Raw genomic sequence first — 15,194 nt, 5'->3', positions numbered from 1 at the left:
TACTCATAAGATCTATTTTAAGTTAAGAGAGCTTGACAGGGCATGCCCATGGGCTGATGAAGTTCAATATAGTCTTAAGCATGGTGATGGGTTTCCGCATGTATCAGACACCTGGCTGACACAAAAACAAACCAAAAAAAACAAGTCAATGCAAAGTACTGCTTGCATATAGGAAGTAAAAATAGGAGACACACTTGGATGGGACACAACTTGCCAAGGGGGAAGCTGAAAGAGATCTACGGGTGTTAGTTGACTTATTACTAACAACTTTCAAACCAGTACATGGCAACAGTAAACAAGGTGAACAGGATGCTGAGTTATATAATAAAATATAAAATAATCCTTGCATTTGATATAGCACCTTATCATGTCTTTGAGACGTCTCAAAGCTCTTCACAGAAAATACTGTAAAGTGAATTGACAGTATATTTTTTATATTGCCAAATCAGTTGAGTTTGGATCCCCAGACTTTGTGCTCAGGCTGTACAGTGCTCTGGTCAGGCTGTACCTAGAGTGGTCAATACAATTCTGGTTACTGTGACTAAGGCACAACATGCAGTGCAGAGTAGAGCAATGAAGATGAATTCCATTGTTATAGAAATAATCTATGAGCATTGATTAGGGCTCTTCAGCCTAGAAAAGACAACTCAGAGTTGACTTAATATGTTGCTGTAACTACAAATAGAACGAGACATTATTTACCGAAATGGTACAGTGTACTGATGAGACCCTGGCTTATATCATCATGCTGTCAATATCCCGGCCCCTTCCCACGCAGAACATGAATAACAGCCCCCCGCTTTATTTCAGCACTCACATAAAGTCAAATTCTATATAAACCAATAAGTATAATATATAGATATATATATATATATCATTGGAACAAACTTATCTGCACCACTCAGCCAACCAGGAGTCACTCAGCAAACACTCGCTCAGCGGCCCATTGCGCAAAACTCCCCATTGCAACCTTGCCTGGGAAAAGCTCGCCCTCAGCCAGCCATGTAGTAGCTGTTTTGACTATTGTGACAACCGCCGAGACATCCAGGCTTGACTGGGCATACTCCCTGCTTGTTGGCCTCCCTCCACAGGCTGCAGATCATCCTGAACTCTGCAGCTCCACGACCCTATCACCCCCATCCTCGCCCGACTCCACTGGCTTCCCATCACACAGAGGATACAGTTCAAGATCCTGGTCCTCACCTTCAAAGCTCTCCATGGTCTTGTTCCCCTCCCTACCTCTGCGACCTCCTAACCCCCTACCATCCTGCTCTCTCCCTTCGCTCAGCAGCTCCAACCTGCTTCATGTCACCCTCCTCGCTCGGTCCACCATTGGCAGGCGGAGCTTCTGCCATGCTGCCTCCACCCTCTGGAACTCCATCCCACAGTCCCTCTGCCTCACCCCCTCCCTTGCCACCTTCAAGACCCTCCTCTTTGACCGTGCCTTCGATCATCCTCCTTCCCCCCCTGCCCTCCACCCTACCTGACCCCGACCTCCAGCTCCTATTTTTTTTGTGGGGGACGGACGAGGATGCAGCTAGTGCCCCAAAGCGCCTGCTCCCCCTCTCCTCAGAACATGTCCTGTAGCTCAGTGGTTAGAGCACTCGCTTTGCAAGCGAGAGACCTGAGTTCAATTCCAGGCAGGGCGAAACCTTGGGCAAGTTTCCTTACTCCACACGCCTAATAATAATCCCTCCAAAAACCCAAAACAATAATAAAATTGGTCATTTTCAATCTACGATTGTTTGTGGGACATTGCTGTGCGCAATTGGCTGCCGCGTTCGCCCACAAATATATAGTCAATTCACTTTACAGTGTGTTCTGTGAAGCGCTTTGGGACGTCCTACCGACGTGAAAAGCGCTATATCAAATGCAAGGATTATAGGATTATTATTATGTCTCACACTGTTCCACAGAAACTGAGAGCAAACCTGAGAGAGGTTTATGTAGATTTATGCTGTGGGTGTAGAACACAGTGGGATCTTTGCATCCAGTACCTGATAGATTGTATTTGACTGTTTTGTAGTCCCTGTTGGAAGCCCATGATTTGGTTGCATCAAAGTGTTATGAAACACCACCTCCTAGCCCTAACGTATTAAATGATTTCCTGAACAACCAAACGGCATCTGGAGACGCTATTCGGATGATTGGAATTCAGAAAAAAGCTATGGAGCCTTTGGTAAGTTTTTTTCCCCATGTTGTTATTAATTGGCATTTGGATGTGATCATTTGTGAAAATCTTTGGAAAGAAGATCATTCTTCAGGTAAATATTCTATATTTTTTGATAGCACCTCTGTGGAGCTCTGTAATATATTATATTGTTCTGCAAATGGCTCTCCTTTGGAGCAAATCAGTGTTGGTGGAATTGCTTGTTGGGTGAAGTTCTGAGTTTTTTTACTTCACTCCCTACAAACTTATGAACTCAATGAGAGAAGTGCAATTGGAAGATCAAGCTTATTCTGTGAATGAAGTGTGGTGATATTGCTTCAAAGTGTTTCACTAGTCTACTCAGTCTCACTCCAGTATTTAGTTTATTCGTTGTTAATTTGTTTTTAAATATTTGTGTTTGGTTTTAATGGGGATTAGTACAAATACAGTGGATGTTTTAATCCCTATTATGTGATGTGGCTGACTGCCATGTCAACAAATCCCCTAAATAGGGATTATATATTGAATTTGGGGTATCCCTCCAAACAGTGGTGGACTATTTCAATCACCATCACATTGAAGAGATATTATTTATTTGTTCCATGATTAGCTCTTTGTGTCAGAAGAATTAACCTGAAGTTTGGCTGCTGTACAGAAAGTAAAGCTGGTTTAGCCACTTTTGATCACATGGAATGGGACAAAAACATTAACGCTTTCTATCATAAATGATATGAATTCTGTATGAACTGTGTGTTCATATAGAGAGGTGATGTTGAATTGCTGCCTTTCTTGATACATTTTGGGGTCTTTAAGTGTGACCATTTCTTGAAAAATATCTTTTGTGCGCAAAAGTAAGTGGTTGCATGTTTTCTGATTCCTAGTGTTGATACTTAACAAAAAAAACTAACTTCTTCCTTGTTTCATCCAGGGGGTTACCTTCAGGGTGGAGAATAATGAGCTGGTCATCGCAAGGATTCTCTACGGTGGCGTGATTGACCGTCAAGGTCTCCTCCACGTTGGTGATATCATTAAAGAGGTAAATGGGAGTGAAGTGGGTCCTGACCCCAAGGCACTTCAAGAAACTTTGAAGAATAGCAGTGGTGGAATCACATTCAAAATCTTACCCAGCTACAAGGAAACACCTTTACCACAGCAGGTAAGAGTATTACCGCTGAAAAGAAGAAAAGGAGTATGGAATTGGATTATTGTGTAGTGATTAATCTGATTACTTTGGACTACCAGAATTTTTAGCTATTTGAGTGAAAGCATGTATACAGTAAAGCAAGTGCCCTTTTCTGTTGAATCTATTGAATTGAATCTCCAGTTGAATTCAATAGTTGTAGCTTATGCTTTTGTCCGATTCCTGTTTAGTGCTGAATATTTGAGTAACTGCTAGCACACTTCCCAGTCCAATGAAAGCTAGATACTTGGTTGTTCTTCACTGCCAGTTGAGCTGTTGAAATTGCTTCTAACACGGAATTGGGTGCAGATTTAAATGAAAAAAAATTCTGGACATATTGACTACAAGTGGATACGTTGATCATGTGACACAACATTTGAGCTTTTGAGTTCAAGTGTAAATTTCTAAACCCTGCTCAATCTATGCACCTGTTACTTAACTCGAGTTTATGCATTTTAGGAGACTTGGCCTTTCTGCTGTTGGACTAGTGGTTTAGATTTGCTGTAGGGAATATTATGTTCTGATGATGAATTGAGTGGTTGATGACTAGGACCACAATTATTTCAGGGAGTGGCCATAAAGGAGTACGTTAACGTTGTACTTTTAACCTTGACGTTCTTCTTAAAAGTTCAATCAAGTCTCCCTGGTGGCTTTCAGTGGTGCATGTATCCAATGAGTCATCTAGGAGCCATCACTTCATTTATAAAGCTGTTCAGCATGCGAACTACAATTCTCTGTAGGTTAGCATTCTGACAGTCTGCATTTTGACCATGTCAGGATATTTCAGTGATAGACATGGTAGAGACTCTGAACAATCCACTCAGTGAAGGAGGGGGAGTCATTGGTCAAGGTCATTGTTTCTAAATGCTGTTCATTGAGCCTTACTAGAAAGTGTACCTTTGGATATTGGGTGAGGAAAGAATCTCACTTTATGTTTCTGAGGTGTAACTTGTACTAAGGATTACATAATACCTCTTAAAATAAGATTGCTTGCTTGTGATTTGCAGTCCATTGAATTCTTCTCCTTTTGTACATCTATTATGAAAAGGGTAATGCTCTCAGAAAATACTTCTGACCTTTGTTAAGGAATAACTGCAGATAAGAGTAAAATATCCTAAAACCACTGATTTGTACAAGTTGCCAAGTACGGTTAATAAGATGGTATTTCACCTCCACCCGCCATAATAATAAAAAAAATTTGGTGACTCAATTCCTGACTGCCGTGTGCAATTGGCTGCCGCGTTTCGCCCAGAAAGTATACAGTTCCTGCACTTCACAGTATAGGTCCTAATCCCTGACTGTTCAGCGCCTTGGGATGTCCTCCTGACGTGAAAGTCGCTTTGCAAATGTATTGTGTAGAACCAGGCAGGACCAAGCAAAATTGGAGTAACTTTCCTTGTATAAAGAATTTGACACCAGTGCTCAGCAAAGGCTGGGATTCAAACTGCTCTACTAGCAAAGAAAATACAGCAGCACTGGTGCTAAAATATTTAACTCTTTCTGTTGGCTTTGATGAATCTCAGCCACAGATTATATTGCAATAACATAGCAGTCTCAGAAATCGCTCTTGGGTAGCAACTTGGGAAATACTGTAATCCATCTGTGGCAGTCAGTATGTGACTGTGATGAATGCTGCACTGTTGTAACTAAAGAAAAAGTATTGGCACTAAATGTTGATTTACAAGGAGCTAATTATGAAATTCAATACTAAGTGTAATGACTCTGAAATTATGGGTTGAAGTTAAGATCTCAATTGCCTTCTACTGTGTATAATAATCCTTTCTCTGCCAAAGCTTCACTGCAAAGTATTCCGATCTGTTGCAGGTGTTTGTGAAATGCCACTATGATTACAATCCAGCCAATGACAGCTTGATCCCTTGCAAAGATGCAGGATTGAAATTTTCCAGAGGTGATATCCTTCAGATTGTGAATCGAGAAGACTTCAACTGGTGGCAGGTTGGTGCAGTTTTGTTACGTTGTGGTTTTTTCCCCCCCATAAACAGTAAAACTCACATAAGTCATATCAGTTGGGACCATCATATTTAATGATAATAATCCTTCCATTTGATATAGCGCCTTATTACATCTTTGAGATGTCTCAAAGCGCTTCACAGAATGTACTGTAAAGTAATAATAATCCTTGCATTTGATATAGGGCTTTTCACATCTTCCAGACGTCTCAAAGCGCTTCACAGAATATGCTGTAAAGTGAAGTGACTGTATATGTTTTCGGTGAAACATGGCAACCAATCGTGCACAGCAGTATCCGACAAAAAGTCGTGGATTGAGTGACCAAATTATTATCTTTTTATTTAATTATTTATTTGAAGGGATTATTACCCTCGGAAAAGCGATCTGCCAATTGAATAACAACTGGGTTCCTACTTACTGCAAGGTAAACAGAGGCATATGGAGTAAAGAAACTTGCCCAAGGTTTCGCCCTGCTGGGAGTCGAACCCAGGTCCTCTCTCTTGCAAGGCGAGTGCTCTAAACACTGAGCTACAGGACTACACATGACTTACAAGAAGTCCGAGTTTCAGGCAAACTGTATGAATCGTATAAAATCCGATTAATCAATAACCTACACTGCACATGCGTAATTCATTGCAGCTGTTAAGGGCGAATGAGGTAGTTCGTCACTGCAGTCGGTAATCTCGCATGTGCTGATGGGTCAAGACTATGCTTCCCACAATTTAATGCAGCCCAGCGGTTAGTTCACATGCATCGAGGGGTCAGGATGTCATTTTCTGTGATTCAACGCAGCTGGTAAGTGCGAGAGTAATGGAGGCTAGGGGAGTGGCGTTAAGGGTTAGGAGATGATTAATACGACTTGTGCAAAGAAATCAATTTATAGGAAACTGAATGGGACTCGGGTGAATCTACGACTTATACGAATTAGAAAGATAAGACTTATGTGAGTTTTACTGTATCTCGACAGCAGTTTTACTGCTCAAAATTTTCAAAAAAGGTGGATTCCTACAGCCAATAATCTAATTTTCAGGTTCTGTTTCAAATAAGGTAATGGTTTTAGATCAGTCAGTTCCTGGAATTATACTGAATTTGCAAAAATGGCAGTTATAACATCTGTAAATTCCATCCGCATTTTGTTTTTAAGACTTGTTGGTACAGTAGATCTTGTCTGCACCAGGTACTTTTCTACTTTTAGAACATCTGATATTTCTGTTTTTTTTTTGCATATTGCTTGCCTCCTCTTGCACAGTTCCTGTAAATTTATTTCTGTGTTGAGCAGCTTTCCCTGACCTTGTCCACAGAGTGAGAGAGAGGACATACAAGCGGCCTTGACCCACTGCACCATATTGACATTTTCACACACACACATATTGACATTTGTACATATTTGCATAATTTCTTGTGATCTTTTTTATCTGACATTTTGGTTCTGTTGCTCTCTTTGTTTCTAGTATATTCTACTGTATTTTTTTTAAATAAAGTTTTTTTCTTCGTTTTTTTCCTTATAGATTTAATCTGAAAATTTCCGGGGGATTTTTAAATATTGGGAACTAAAGAGGGAAATCTTGATGAGGGAGTGCTTCTAGTGCCCTCCAATGGTGATTTTAATTTATTGCATGCCCACTGATAATTTATTAGCAGTTATGCACAATTGCTCAAATTTCTTCAGAAAGATGAAATTTATTTAGAAAAGAAAAACGTTGAAGTAAAAATTGCCTGGTTTCCTAGCCGATTCAATGCAAGTAGTAAATCAAGTGGAAGAAATTGGAATTACGTGCATCAGTCTGGCTCAGTTGCTAGCACTCTTGCCTCTGATTTAGAAGGTTGTCAGTACTTGGAACTCATATAGTCTAAGATTAACACTCCAATGCAGTGTGGGGGTGTGCTGCATTGTTGGAGATGCTGTCCTTTGGATGAGACATTAAACCAAGGCCCCATTTTCTTGTTCAAGTAGACGTTAAAGATCCCATGGCATTATTCGAAAAAAGAAGCGAGTTTCTCCCATTGTTAGGACTTTTGTAGTGCAGCCGACCCACTTGTCTAGTGCTGAGGGAGTGCTACATTGTTTGAGGTGCTGTCGTTTGGATAAGATGTCCGTCTGTTCAGGGCAACATTAAAGGTTCCATGACCTTATTCAAAAGAGAAGTGGAGTTGCTCCTGGTGTCCTGACCAATGAGTTGTTCATTCACTTCATGGCTGTTTATTGGACATTACCGTATGCAAACACCTGCCATGTTTGCCTACAAGGACACTTTACAGAAAAGCTCTGAAGCGCTTTCAAACATTTGATTTTATACTTGCGATATCAAATGTAACAATTATTAAAATTTCAGTAATTTCCCATCGGAAGCCATTGGTGTTCATCATTTTTAATAATAATAATCCTTACATTTGATATAGCGCTTTTCACATCTTCGAGACGTCTCAAAGCGCTTCACAGAATATACTGTAAAGTGAATTGACTGTATATAGTTGTGGGCGAAACGTGGCAGTCAATTGTGCACAGCAGTGTCCCACAAGCAGTCGTGGATTGAAGTGACCAATTTTTATTATTGTTTTGTTTTCTGGAGGGATTATTATCAGGCGTGTGGAGTAAGGAAACTTGCCCAAGGTTTTGACCTGGGCAAGTTTCCTTACTTTGTGAAAGCATTAACTAATTTCATCAAATTTATTACTCCTCACAAATAAAATGCTTCCTTTCTCCAAAGATCACATGAAATCAGCTTTGAATTCTTCAAACCTATTGCCCACATCTAGTGCTAATTTTGGAAGCTTCCATCTGGTTCAACACCCTATCAGCCTGAAGGTTTTTCTTGGCAATTGTTTCAGTCAGTATACAGAGTAGGCTGCATTTCATATCTTTTTGTTTTTTTTAATTTCTTTTTTGTAGAGGAGGAATAAAATTCTATAGATGCAAGAAATGAAAGCCGTTGTTTAAAAACAAATAAAAGAGTAGATTGAGAAACATTATTATAACAGCTTGCATTTATATAGCGTCCTTCACATAGGGTACGGTCTTGCAGCACTTTAGAGGGACAGGGGTTGAATGTTGAGTAAGAGGGGTGTAGAGGTGGCTATAGTGTATTCAAAGAGGTAGGATTTGAGGCAGGATTTAAAGACTGAAAGAGAGGGAATGAAATGGAGTGGTAGAGGGAAGGAGTTCCAGAGGGTAGAGGTGTGAGAACTGAAAGCTCAGCTACCATTGGTGACATGGGGAAGGTGGGGACATACAGCAAGCCCAAGTTAGCAGAGAGAAGGAGGTGAGCAATGGAGTAGGGTAGGAGAAGATCAGAGAAATATGGAGTTGCCAGGAAGTGAATGGATTTGTAGGTGAAGAGGTGCATACCTTGAAATTGATCCTTTGGGAGTGCAGGAGGTGGGGGTTTATATGAGCTGCAGCTTGGGAATGGAGGAGTCAGGGAGACCAGTGAGCAGTGTGAATATTGCAGCTCACATTGAACTGAAATATTTGCAATGGATTGTTGAAGATGTGTTTTTTTGGTGAGTGGGGTGGAAGGAGATGAGCAACAAGATCTGTTTCGATGGTTGTCTGGAAATAGTTTTACCACTTGTGGTCCCTGTCTGAGAAATATATCAGAAAGTTCTGCATGGAATCTTGAACACGTTTTCTCTTTTTTCATCAATGAATAAATAACTAATCTAAACCATCTCCCTCATGGTTGTGTGAAACACTGAGATACTAGCTCTTTAACCATTTAATAACCTTGTTTTCGTCATTTGGTTGTACATGGAAATGGAACTGTATTCAGCATTTGACAGTGAAATATGTTCATATACTGTATTTTACATTGTTCTCAAATGGTAATCCAACACTGTATACTTATTGTTGGTCATCTGAAATAAAGTGCTAATATAATGTGGAACTTTCATCTTTCACTACTGTCAAAATAAAATTGATATCATGAAAATTCTTGATTTCGAAAAATTACGCCCAGAACATACTTAGTGGCCTCTTCCATGACAATTTGCCTCTTTAGTAGCTTTGTGCCTTTTTTAACATTGGAATTAAAAGTCTGCTCCACAAACCCTTCCCTCAATAATACAGCTTGATAGTTTTTTTTAGACAGATACATGCTGACTTGGAACGTTTGTGCTCAGTTTATGACTATTGAGAGCTAATTGGAGTAGTTGTGTTTAATTTCAGGCTTATAATTTGAAGGGAGGAGGAAGTGCAGGCCTCATTCCCAGTCAGATGCTGGAAGAAAAGAGGAAAGCGTTTGTTAAACGGGACTGGGACCTTTCAGGTACGTCTTCTATGTTTTGTTTAGAGATTTGTATGGCACAACAAAAGGTAATGATGGCTATAATGGGAAGCATGGCACTTTTTACAGTAAATTTCCACTGTATTTAATTGGGAAATAGGCTTTTCATAACATATGACAGAGTGGGAGATTATTTGAACAATTGTAAATCTATTTTTGAAACACATTATATACATATGGGACATAATAAATCCCTATTCCCCCATTGTCTCTAGTCTGATTCTTTTGCTGCAGATTATTGTTGGTTGTTGCTTTGGTAAGTTGTGTCATGATTGCATGTGGTACAAAGAAACGAACATCACACGCAAATTATCAGTTGCAGTGTTTTAAAGATTAATTCCTTGTTCTGAGTCTTGTCTTTTAATCTCTGACCAGGACCATTCTGTGGAACAATTACTGGTAAAAAGAAGAAAAAGATGATGTATCTCACTACAAAAAATGCAGGTAAAGAAGTAGTTTCAGTATCTTATCTCTCCAGTTACCTTCGACGTGAAGCTTAGAAACTGAATACAGATACTGTAGGTCTGTTCAGGGACTAGGATAGATAGTATCCAGAATGCAGTTTCTTCCCTGTGTTTTACTAACACTGGGAACTCCCATCTTTTCTACATAGGGTGACCCCATTATAATAGTGGTTTGGGTCAAAAACTCAGACCACACATTATAGTGGGTCCGTACAAGTCCACTTATAACACGGGTGTCCCGGGGACCTTTGGGTGCGGAAGTTGAGGTGCGCTTCCTGTGCACAGGAAGCTTGGCGATTAGTTTTGACTGCTCTTGCAAACGTTTCTAGGGCTAGAATACTCAGGAAAGAGGTCTATTGATCAGCATCTTGTGCAAATTGTAAGTGACTTCAGTTGTGATCTGATAACTAGAAGCGAGACCGGTGGTCAGTTTTTTTTTGGCCATTCTATTGTAGCACAAGGGCTAATTTTATGGACCCAAAACACTATTATATAACAGGGTTGCCCTATGTGTTTTATTTCTTCTAATAACGTGGTCAAGTGTTTTTAAAGTACTTTCAATTGAACATAGTCCTTAAAGTGGTTTGTTTGAGCCTTTTTAAAATGTTGGTCAATATGCCAATATTTATGCATTATGTTCCGTGTGTTAGTAAATCTGAACCAATATTTTGAGATATAAGTGACCTATTATTACGTTGCTTCACTTTGATTCAAGTGAACTCACTTCTGCTCAGTTAAGGTGGTTTTTGTAACTTGATAGTGTAGATCTTTCAGCCTGTGAAAAATGCTTCTGTTTTTCATATTTTTCTGTTTTTGCATCAAGAATTTGATCGACATGAAATCCTGATCTATGAGGAAGTAGCCAGGATGCCCCCTTTTCAGAGGAAGACCCTGGTGTTAATAGGAGCTCAAGGTGTAGGGCGGCGGAGTTTAAAAAACCGACTCATTGTGATGAATCCCATTCGATTTGGAACAACAGTCCCTTGTGAGTTACTTTCTTCATAGCTTGTCAGCAGAATTCCCGGTTCGTGTTTGAGGGTAAGACTCGCACCTTCACTGCCTTTCTTTGCCGTTTCTTGGCTCTTCCTGTGTCTTGTGCATTTGTGAGTCAAGAGTACAATTGAGATGCCGTCTCACAGCCTATGCAAATGCTGCAGTGAAGGCGACTTCTAAGAGATATGGAATCGAGACCAAAGGTTTCTTTCCCTCTCCCACTTCCCACCCGCTAGTCACCATTGGGATATTGACTGACGTCTGCCTTAGTTAGCCCTCTCATGGTAATGTGGTGAGTTAATGATTTCCACAAGGAACAATCTACTCGTGACATAATATACTTACTGTAAGGATATTACATTTGAAACAGAACCTGTAGAATTTCAATCCTTTTCTGTTTCATTGGAATGATGCTTTAGCCTGCCTGGCTCAGTTGGGAGAACTCTCATCTTTTGAGTCAGAAGATTATTTCATATCGTGACTTGTAACTCGTATAGTCTAACTTGACATTCTTCCCACTGTGTCGCTCTGACTTGGAGCTTACAACATCTGTGTGTTTTCTCCCCTAATTCCCTACAGTTACCTCAAGAAAGCCAAGAGATGATGAACTGGATGGCCATGCGTACAGATTTGTATCACGCACAGAAATGGAAGCAGACATTAAAGCCAGCAGATACCTGGAACATGGAGAGTACGAGGGAAATCTGTATGGGACAAAAATTGACTCAATCCATGAAGTTGTTAGCACAAGAAGGATGTGCATTTTGGATATTAACCCACAGGTATGATGTCAGAGCAAGATATAATTAATAATGATCTTATTTAATCGCACAATGCCAAAATTAGATACTTTAAACCTACAATTAGCGTATTATAATAATTTCCGTTTTCTTTAGAAGCTAAATCTTTTGATGTATTTTTATGTGCTTTTCTTTATTCCTCTGCCTCAATGCCTTCAAAAACTGTTTTGTGCTAACTAGTTTTCTATTTGTGACCTTGAAGATCACTGTCTGGCACAGATATTAGCCTAAACCAAGCCCAGTGCCTCAAAGGAACATCCATCTTTCAAATAAAAGGGCATTCTCCATATATAACTTTGCTATCTTTAGCTCTTTCTCATTTGCTTTCTCATCCATATGGTTCTTGTGCTTTTCTAGCCAATGATAGAATAATTCGAGTCAATGAGAGAATGAGACTGTACCTGTCTTTAATTAGCCTGTGGGCTTGACTTACTTTTTTCAATACATGTTTGAATTTAACACCCTCTTTTTCAGGATATCAATTTCTGACGAGTCCTGGCTTCAAGATATTAACTTCTCGTAATATCTTTTCTGTACTGACTGCCATAGCTGATGCCTCCCTTCAAACCGTAACTTCAAATTATACAATACACACTTGGATCAATATTTGCAGGGAAGGTTGAAGGCGCAAGTTAAATTGAATGACTGATGAAGTCTGCTAACTGCAATGCCTGCATCACCTCATGAATTTAAAAATAAGAATTGTACAATTTTTTGTGTGAGCGAAAAGGTTAAATGAAGGGCTGCGTACCATGATGTAATCAACCCCCAAGGTTAAAACCAAAAGACAGGAAAAAATACTGTAGGGTGATACCTAGCTTGTGATCTTAAATCCTGTAGGTGTAGGAAGAAGGGAAGTTGAGATAATAGCCATAAAATATTAATAATAAAATAATAATGATAATCTTTATATTTGATAAACGATCTTTCACATCAGGAGGATGTCTCAAAGACCTTCACAGGATTTATTGTAATGTGTAGTGGCTGTATTTTACAGGCAAGGAGTTCCATCGTACCTCAAGCTTTGGAGGAGCAAGATACGTGTTCAAAAGAGTAATCATTATAGACGTGTTAAAAACCTAGAGAAAGACAAGAAAGGGTTGTTTTTTGGTCAGCCTGGTGTCTGACACCCACAGAAACTCGTGTTTTTGGAGTATGGCAGAGAGACCCATGTGCTTGGCTCAGGAACCAGACTAATCTGTGCTTGATCACCACAGAGGATCGACTCGATTCCAATATTACATTGCCAGACACATCACCCTGAAGGCAGCCCCAGAGCCCCCACTTTTACATTCCCCCATTTCCCAGGAGGGTAAAAGGGTTTATGTTGAATGGAGAGAACGATACAGTGAAGGGAAGTTCTGAGGAAGAACACCTGTCGGATGCGAATTGTTTACTTGTTTTCTGTCCAGCAGTGCGAGAGAACATTGGCAGAGCTTCTCTAGATACGGAGACGCTATTTAATTCCTGCATGGACTTGGATCTTTTAAGAGTTGTTGAGGGGAAAATGTTTGACGTGAAAGGTGAAACTGAGTGCCTTGGAGACCACATTAGGAATGGAGGAGATGAGCATTTCTTTTGAGATCTGAAGAGCTTGTGAAACCTGAATGGTAATAGAGGAGGAGAATTAAGAGAAGTACCAATAGATGAGAATGTTTAAGCAAATATGAAGGAACTAAATTAAGTTGAAAGGAGTAAGTTTTGCATTGTCCATCTGGTGCAAGAATCTAGACAACAGCAGCTTACATAGTGTCTTTTAACACATAATGAACTTCTGAAGTGCCCTTATATGAACCACTGAGCATAGACAAAAGGAAGGATTATTTAAGAACATTAACCAGTGGCATGGTCAAAAAGGGATGTTTTTTAAGAAGGGTATAACAGTAAAGAGGAAAGCAGCACGGCAAGTATTTTGGGGGGAGTTGCTAAACGTAACTAACTCTTGGAAGGCAGGTAAGTGGAAGTACAGTTCCAGGAACAAGTTTGAGATTGGCCAACATTGGGTCCTTGGGAACTGGGTTGAGAGTATCCAGGGAGCTGGTAGTAAGTTTCACCAGGGACATGGGATTATTGAGGAATGTGGCAGAGACTGGGAGTGGACATGCTAGGGGTTGGGAGCTTTAGATAGGGAAGGAGATGCATCAAATTTGACACTTTAAATGGTTTTCCTATAGGACTAATTCTTCGATTTATTTTCAAAGTTCACAAGGAAAAAAACAGCCTTGATGTAGGATGAAGTTTCCTGTCTGAGAAAAGAGATTTAGTTAGACAGGCTGGAGTATGATCTTTGCCAAAATATATTCATGCTCTTCATGCTGAGCTCAGTAAATCTGGCCCACGTCCCTTGGAGTCTGTACGAGTTAGACAACCTTCCCAGTTTGTTATGGAAAAATAAGAACTAAGAATTGGTCTTGAATTTCAAATATTAAATAATGTTTTTTGTGATTAAATAAGTTTTTAGAGCTGCTGATTTTATTTTGCAAAAAATATTATTTTCTGCTCCCTTTCCCTTGATTCAGAAATAACGATACCTGAAAGATTTAATTTTTCTCTCCTCCTTCCCCCATTTTGTGCTCCTCTGAAGATACTGACTGGGGTAGGGTTACAATTTACAAAGCTGGCAGGCCTGCAGTACCTTCTTTAATGTTCATTTTTCATTCATGAGACTTGACAGTGAGGCTCAAAAAGTGCACCTCAGGAAACCCGAGTGTCCCTGGCACCTTACAACACTGTCTTGAGAGAGAGGTTCTCTAGAGTTGGTGTGATGTACATGGGGTTCTCTGGAGGAGCTGCATTTACATCTACATAAAGTACTAATGGAATGTTTTTCCAAAAGGTGAATGTACACAAAATATCAAGTTAGGCGTTTAATCAAATGTCTTGAATGTAATGTTAGATATGCTGCATTTTTGTCAGATTTGCTTTTTAAAAGGTGAGAGAGAAATGTTGCAGAAGTCTCATCAGAGACTGAACTGAGTCCACGAGAGTGGAAGAAACTGATTTAATGGGCTATGTGGTGTGTTCTCATTCTGTGCTTTATGTATTTTGGTTTAAATGTGTTAGAAAAGCTCCAAAAGCTGGGTGTCATAATGCCAATGTTCACTACCTTATTATCTCTGTTACCACCAGGCACTGAAGATACTGAAGACAGCTGAATTTATGCCATATATTGTGTTTGTTGCTGCTCCGGAATTAGAAACACTACGTGCCATGCACAAAGCTGTCATTGATGCTGGAATCACAACTAAGCTTCTGACAGTAAGAGATACTTACATTTATAGTCATTTAGAATTTTAAACATTTTAAGTTTTAAAATGCCTATCAACTGATTTATAGAATACTTCAATGTGCTCG

General features: G+C 39.8%; 1 protein-coding gene across 5 annotated transcripts in view; it reads left to right on the top strand.

Moving 5' to 3' along the window:
• pals2b (protein associated with LIN7 2, MAGUK family member b) overlaps positions 1–15,194 on the top strand; it is a 78,012-nt gene that overhangs the window by 59,430 nt on the left and 3,388 nt on the right. For all 5 annotated transcript variants that reach the window (XM_007903119.2, XM_007903133.2, XM_042346891.1 and 2 more), the window contains exons 5-12: positions 2,027–2,179; positions 3,078–3,305; positions 5,154–5,285; positions 9,466–9,565; positions 9,959–10,027; positions 10,871–11,032; positions 11,620–11,822; positions 14,970–15,098. In XM_007903119.2, the coding sequence (XP_007901310.1) occupies positions 2,027–2,179; positions 3,078–3,305; positions 5,154–5,285; positions 9,466–9,565; positions 9,959–10,027; positions 10,871–11,032; positions 11,620–11,822; positions 14,970–15,098 (1,176 nt within the window). The remainder of the gene's footprint in view (positions 1–2,026; positions 2,180–3,077; positions 3,306–5,153; positions 5,286–9,465; positions 9,566–9,958; positions 10,028–10,870; positions 11,033–11,619; positions 11,823–14,969; positions 15,099–15,194) is intronic.

The sequence above is a fragment of the Callorhinchus milii genome, unplaced genomic scaffold (assembly GCF_018977255.1).
Source record: "Callorhinchus milii isolate IMCB2004 unplaced genomic scaffold, IMCB_Cmil_1.0 Scaffold2, whole genome shotgun sequence".
Taxonomy (NCBI): Eukaryota; Metazoa; Chordata; class Chondrichthyes; order Chimaeriformes; family Callorhinchidae; genus Callorhinchus; species Callorhinchus milii.
The sequence above is the reverse complement of the archived record's forward strand: the minus strand, read 5'-3'. Positions and strand labels throughout refer to the sequence as shown.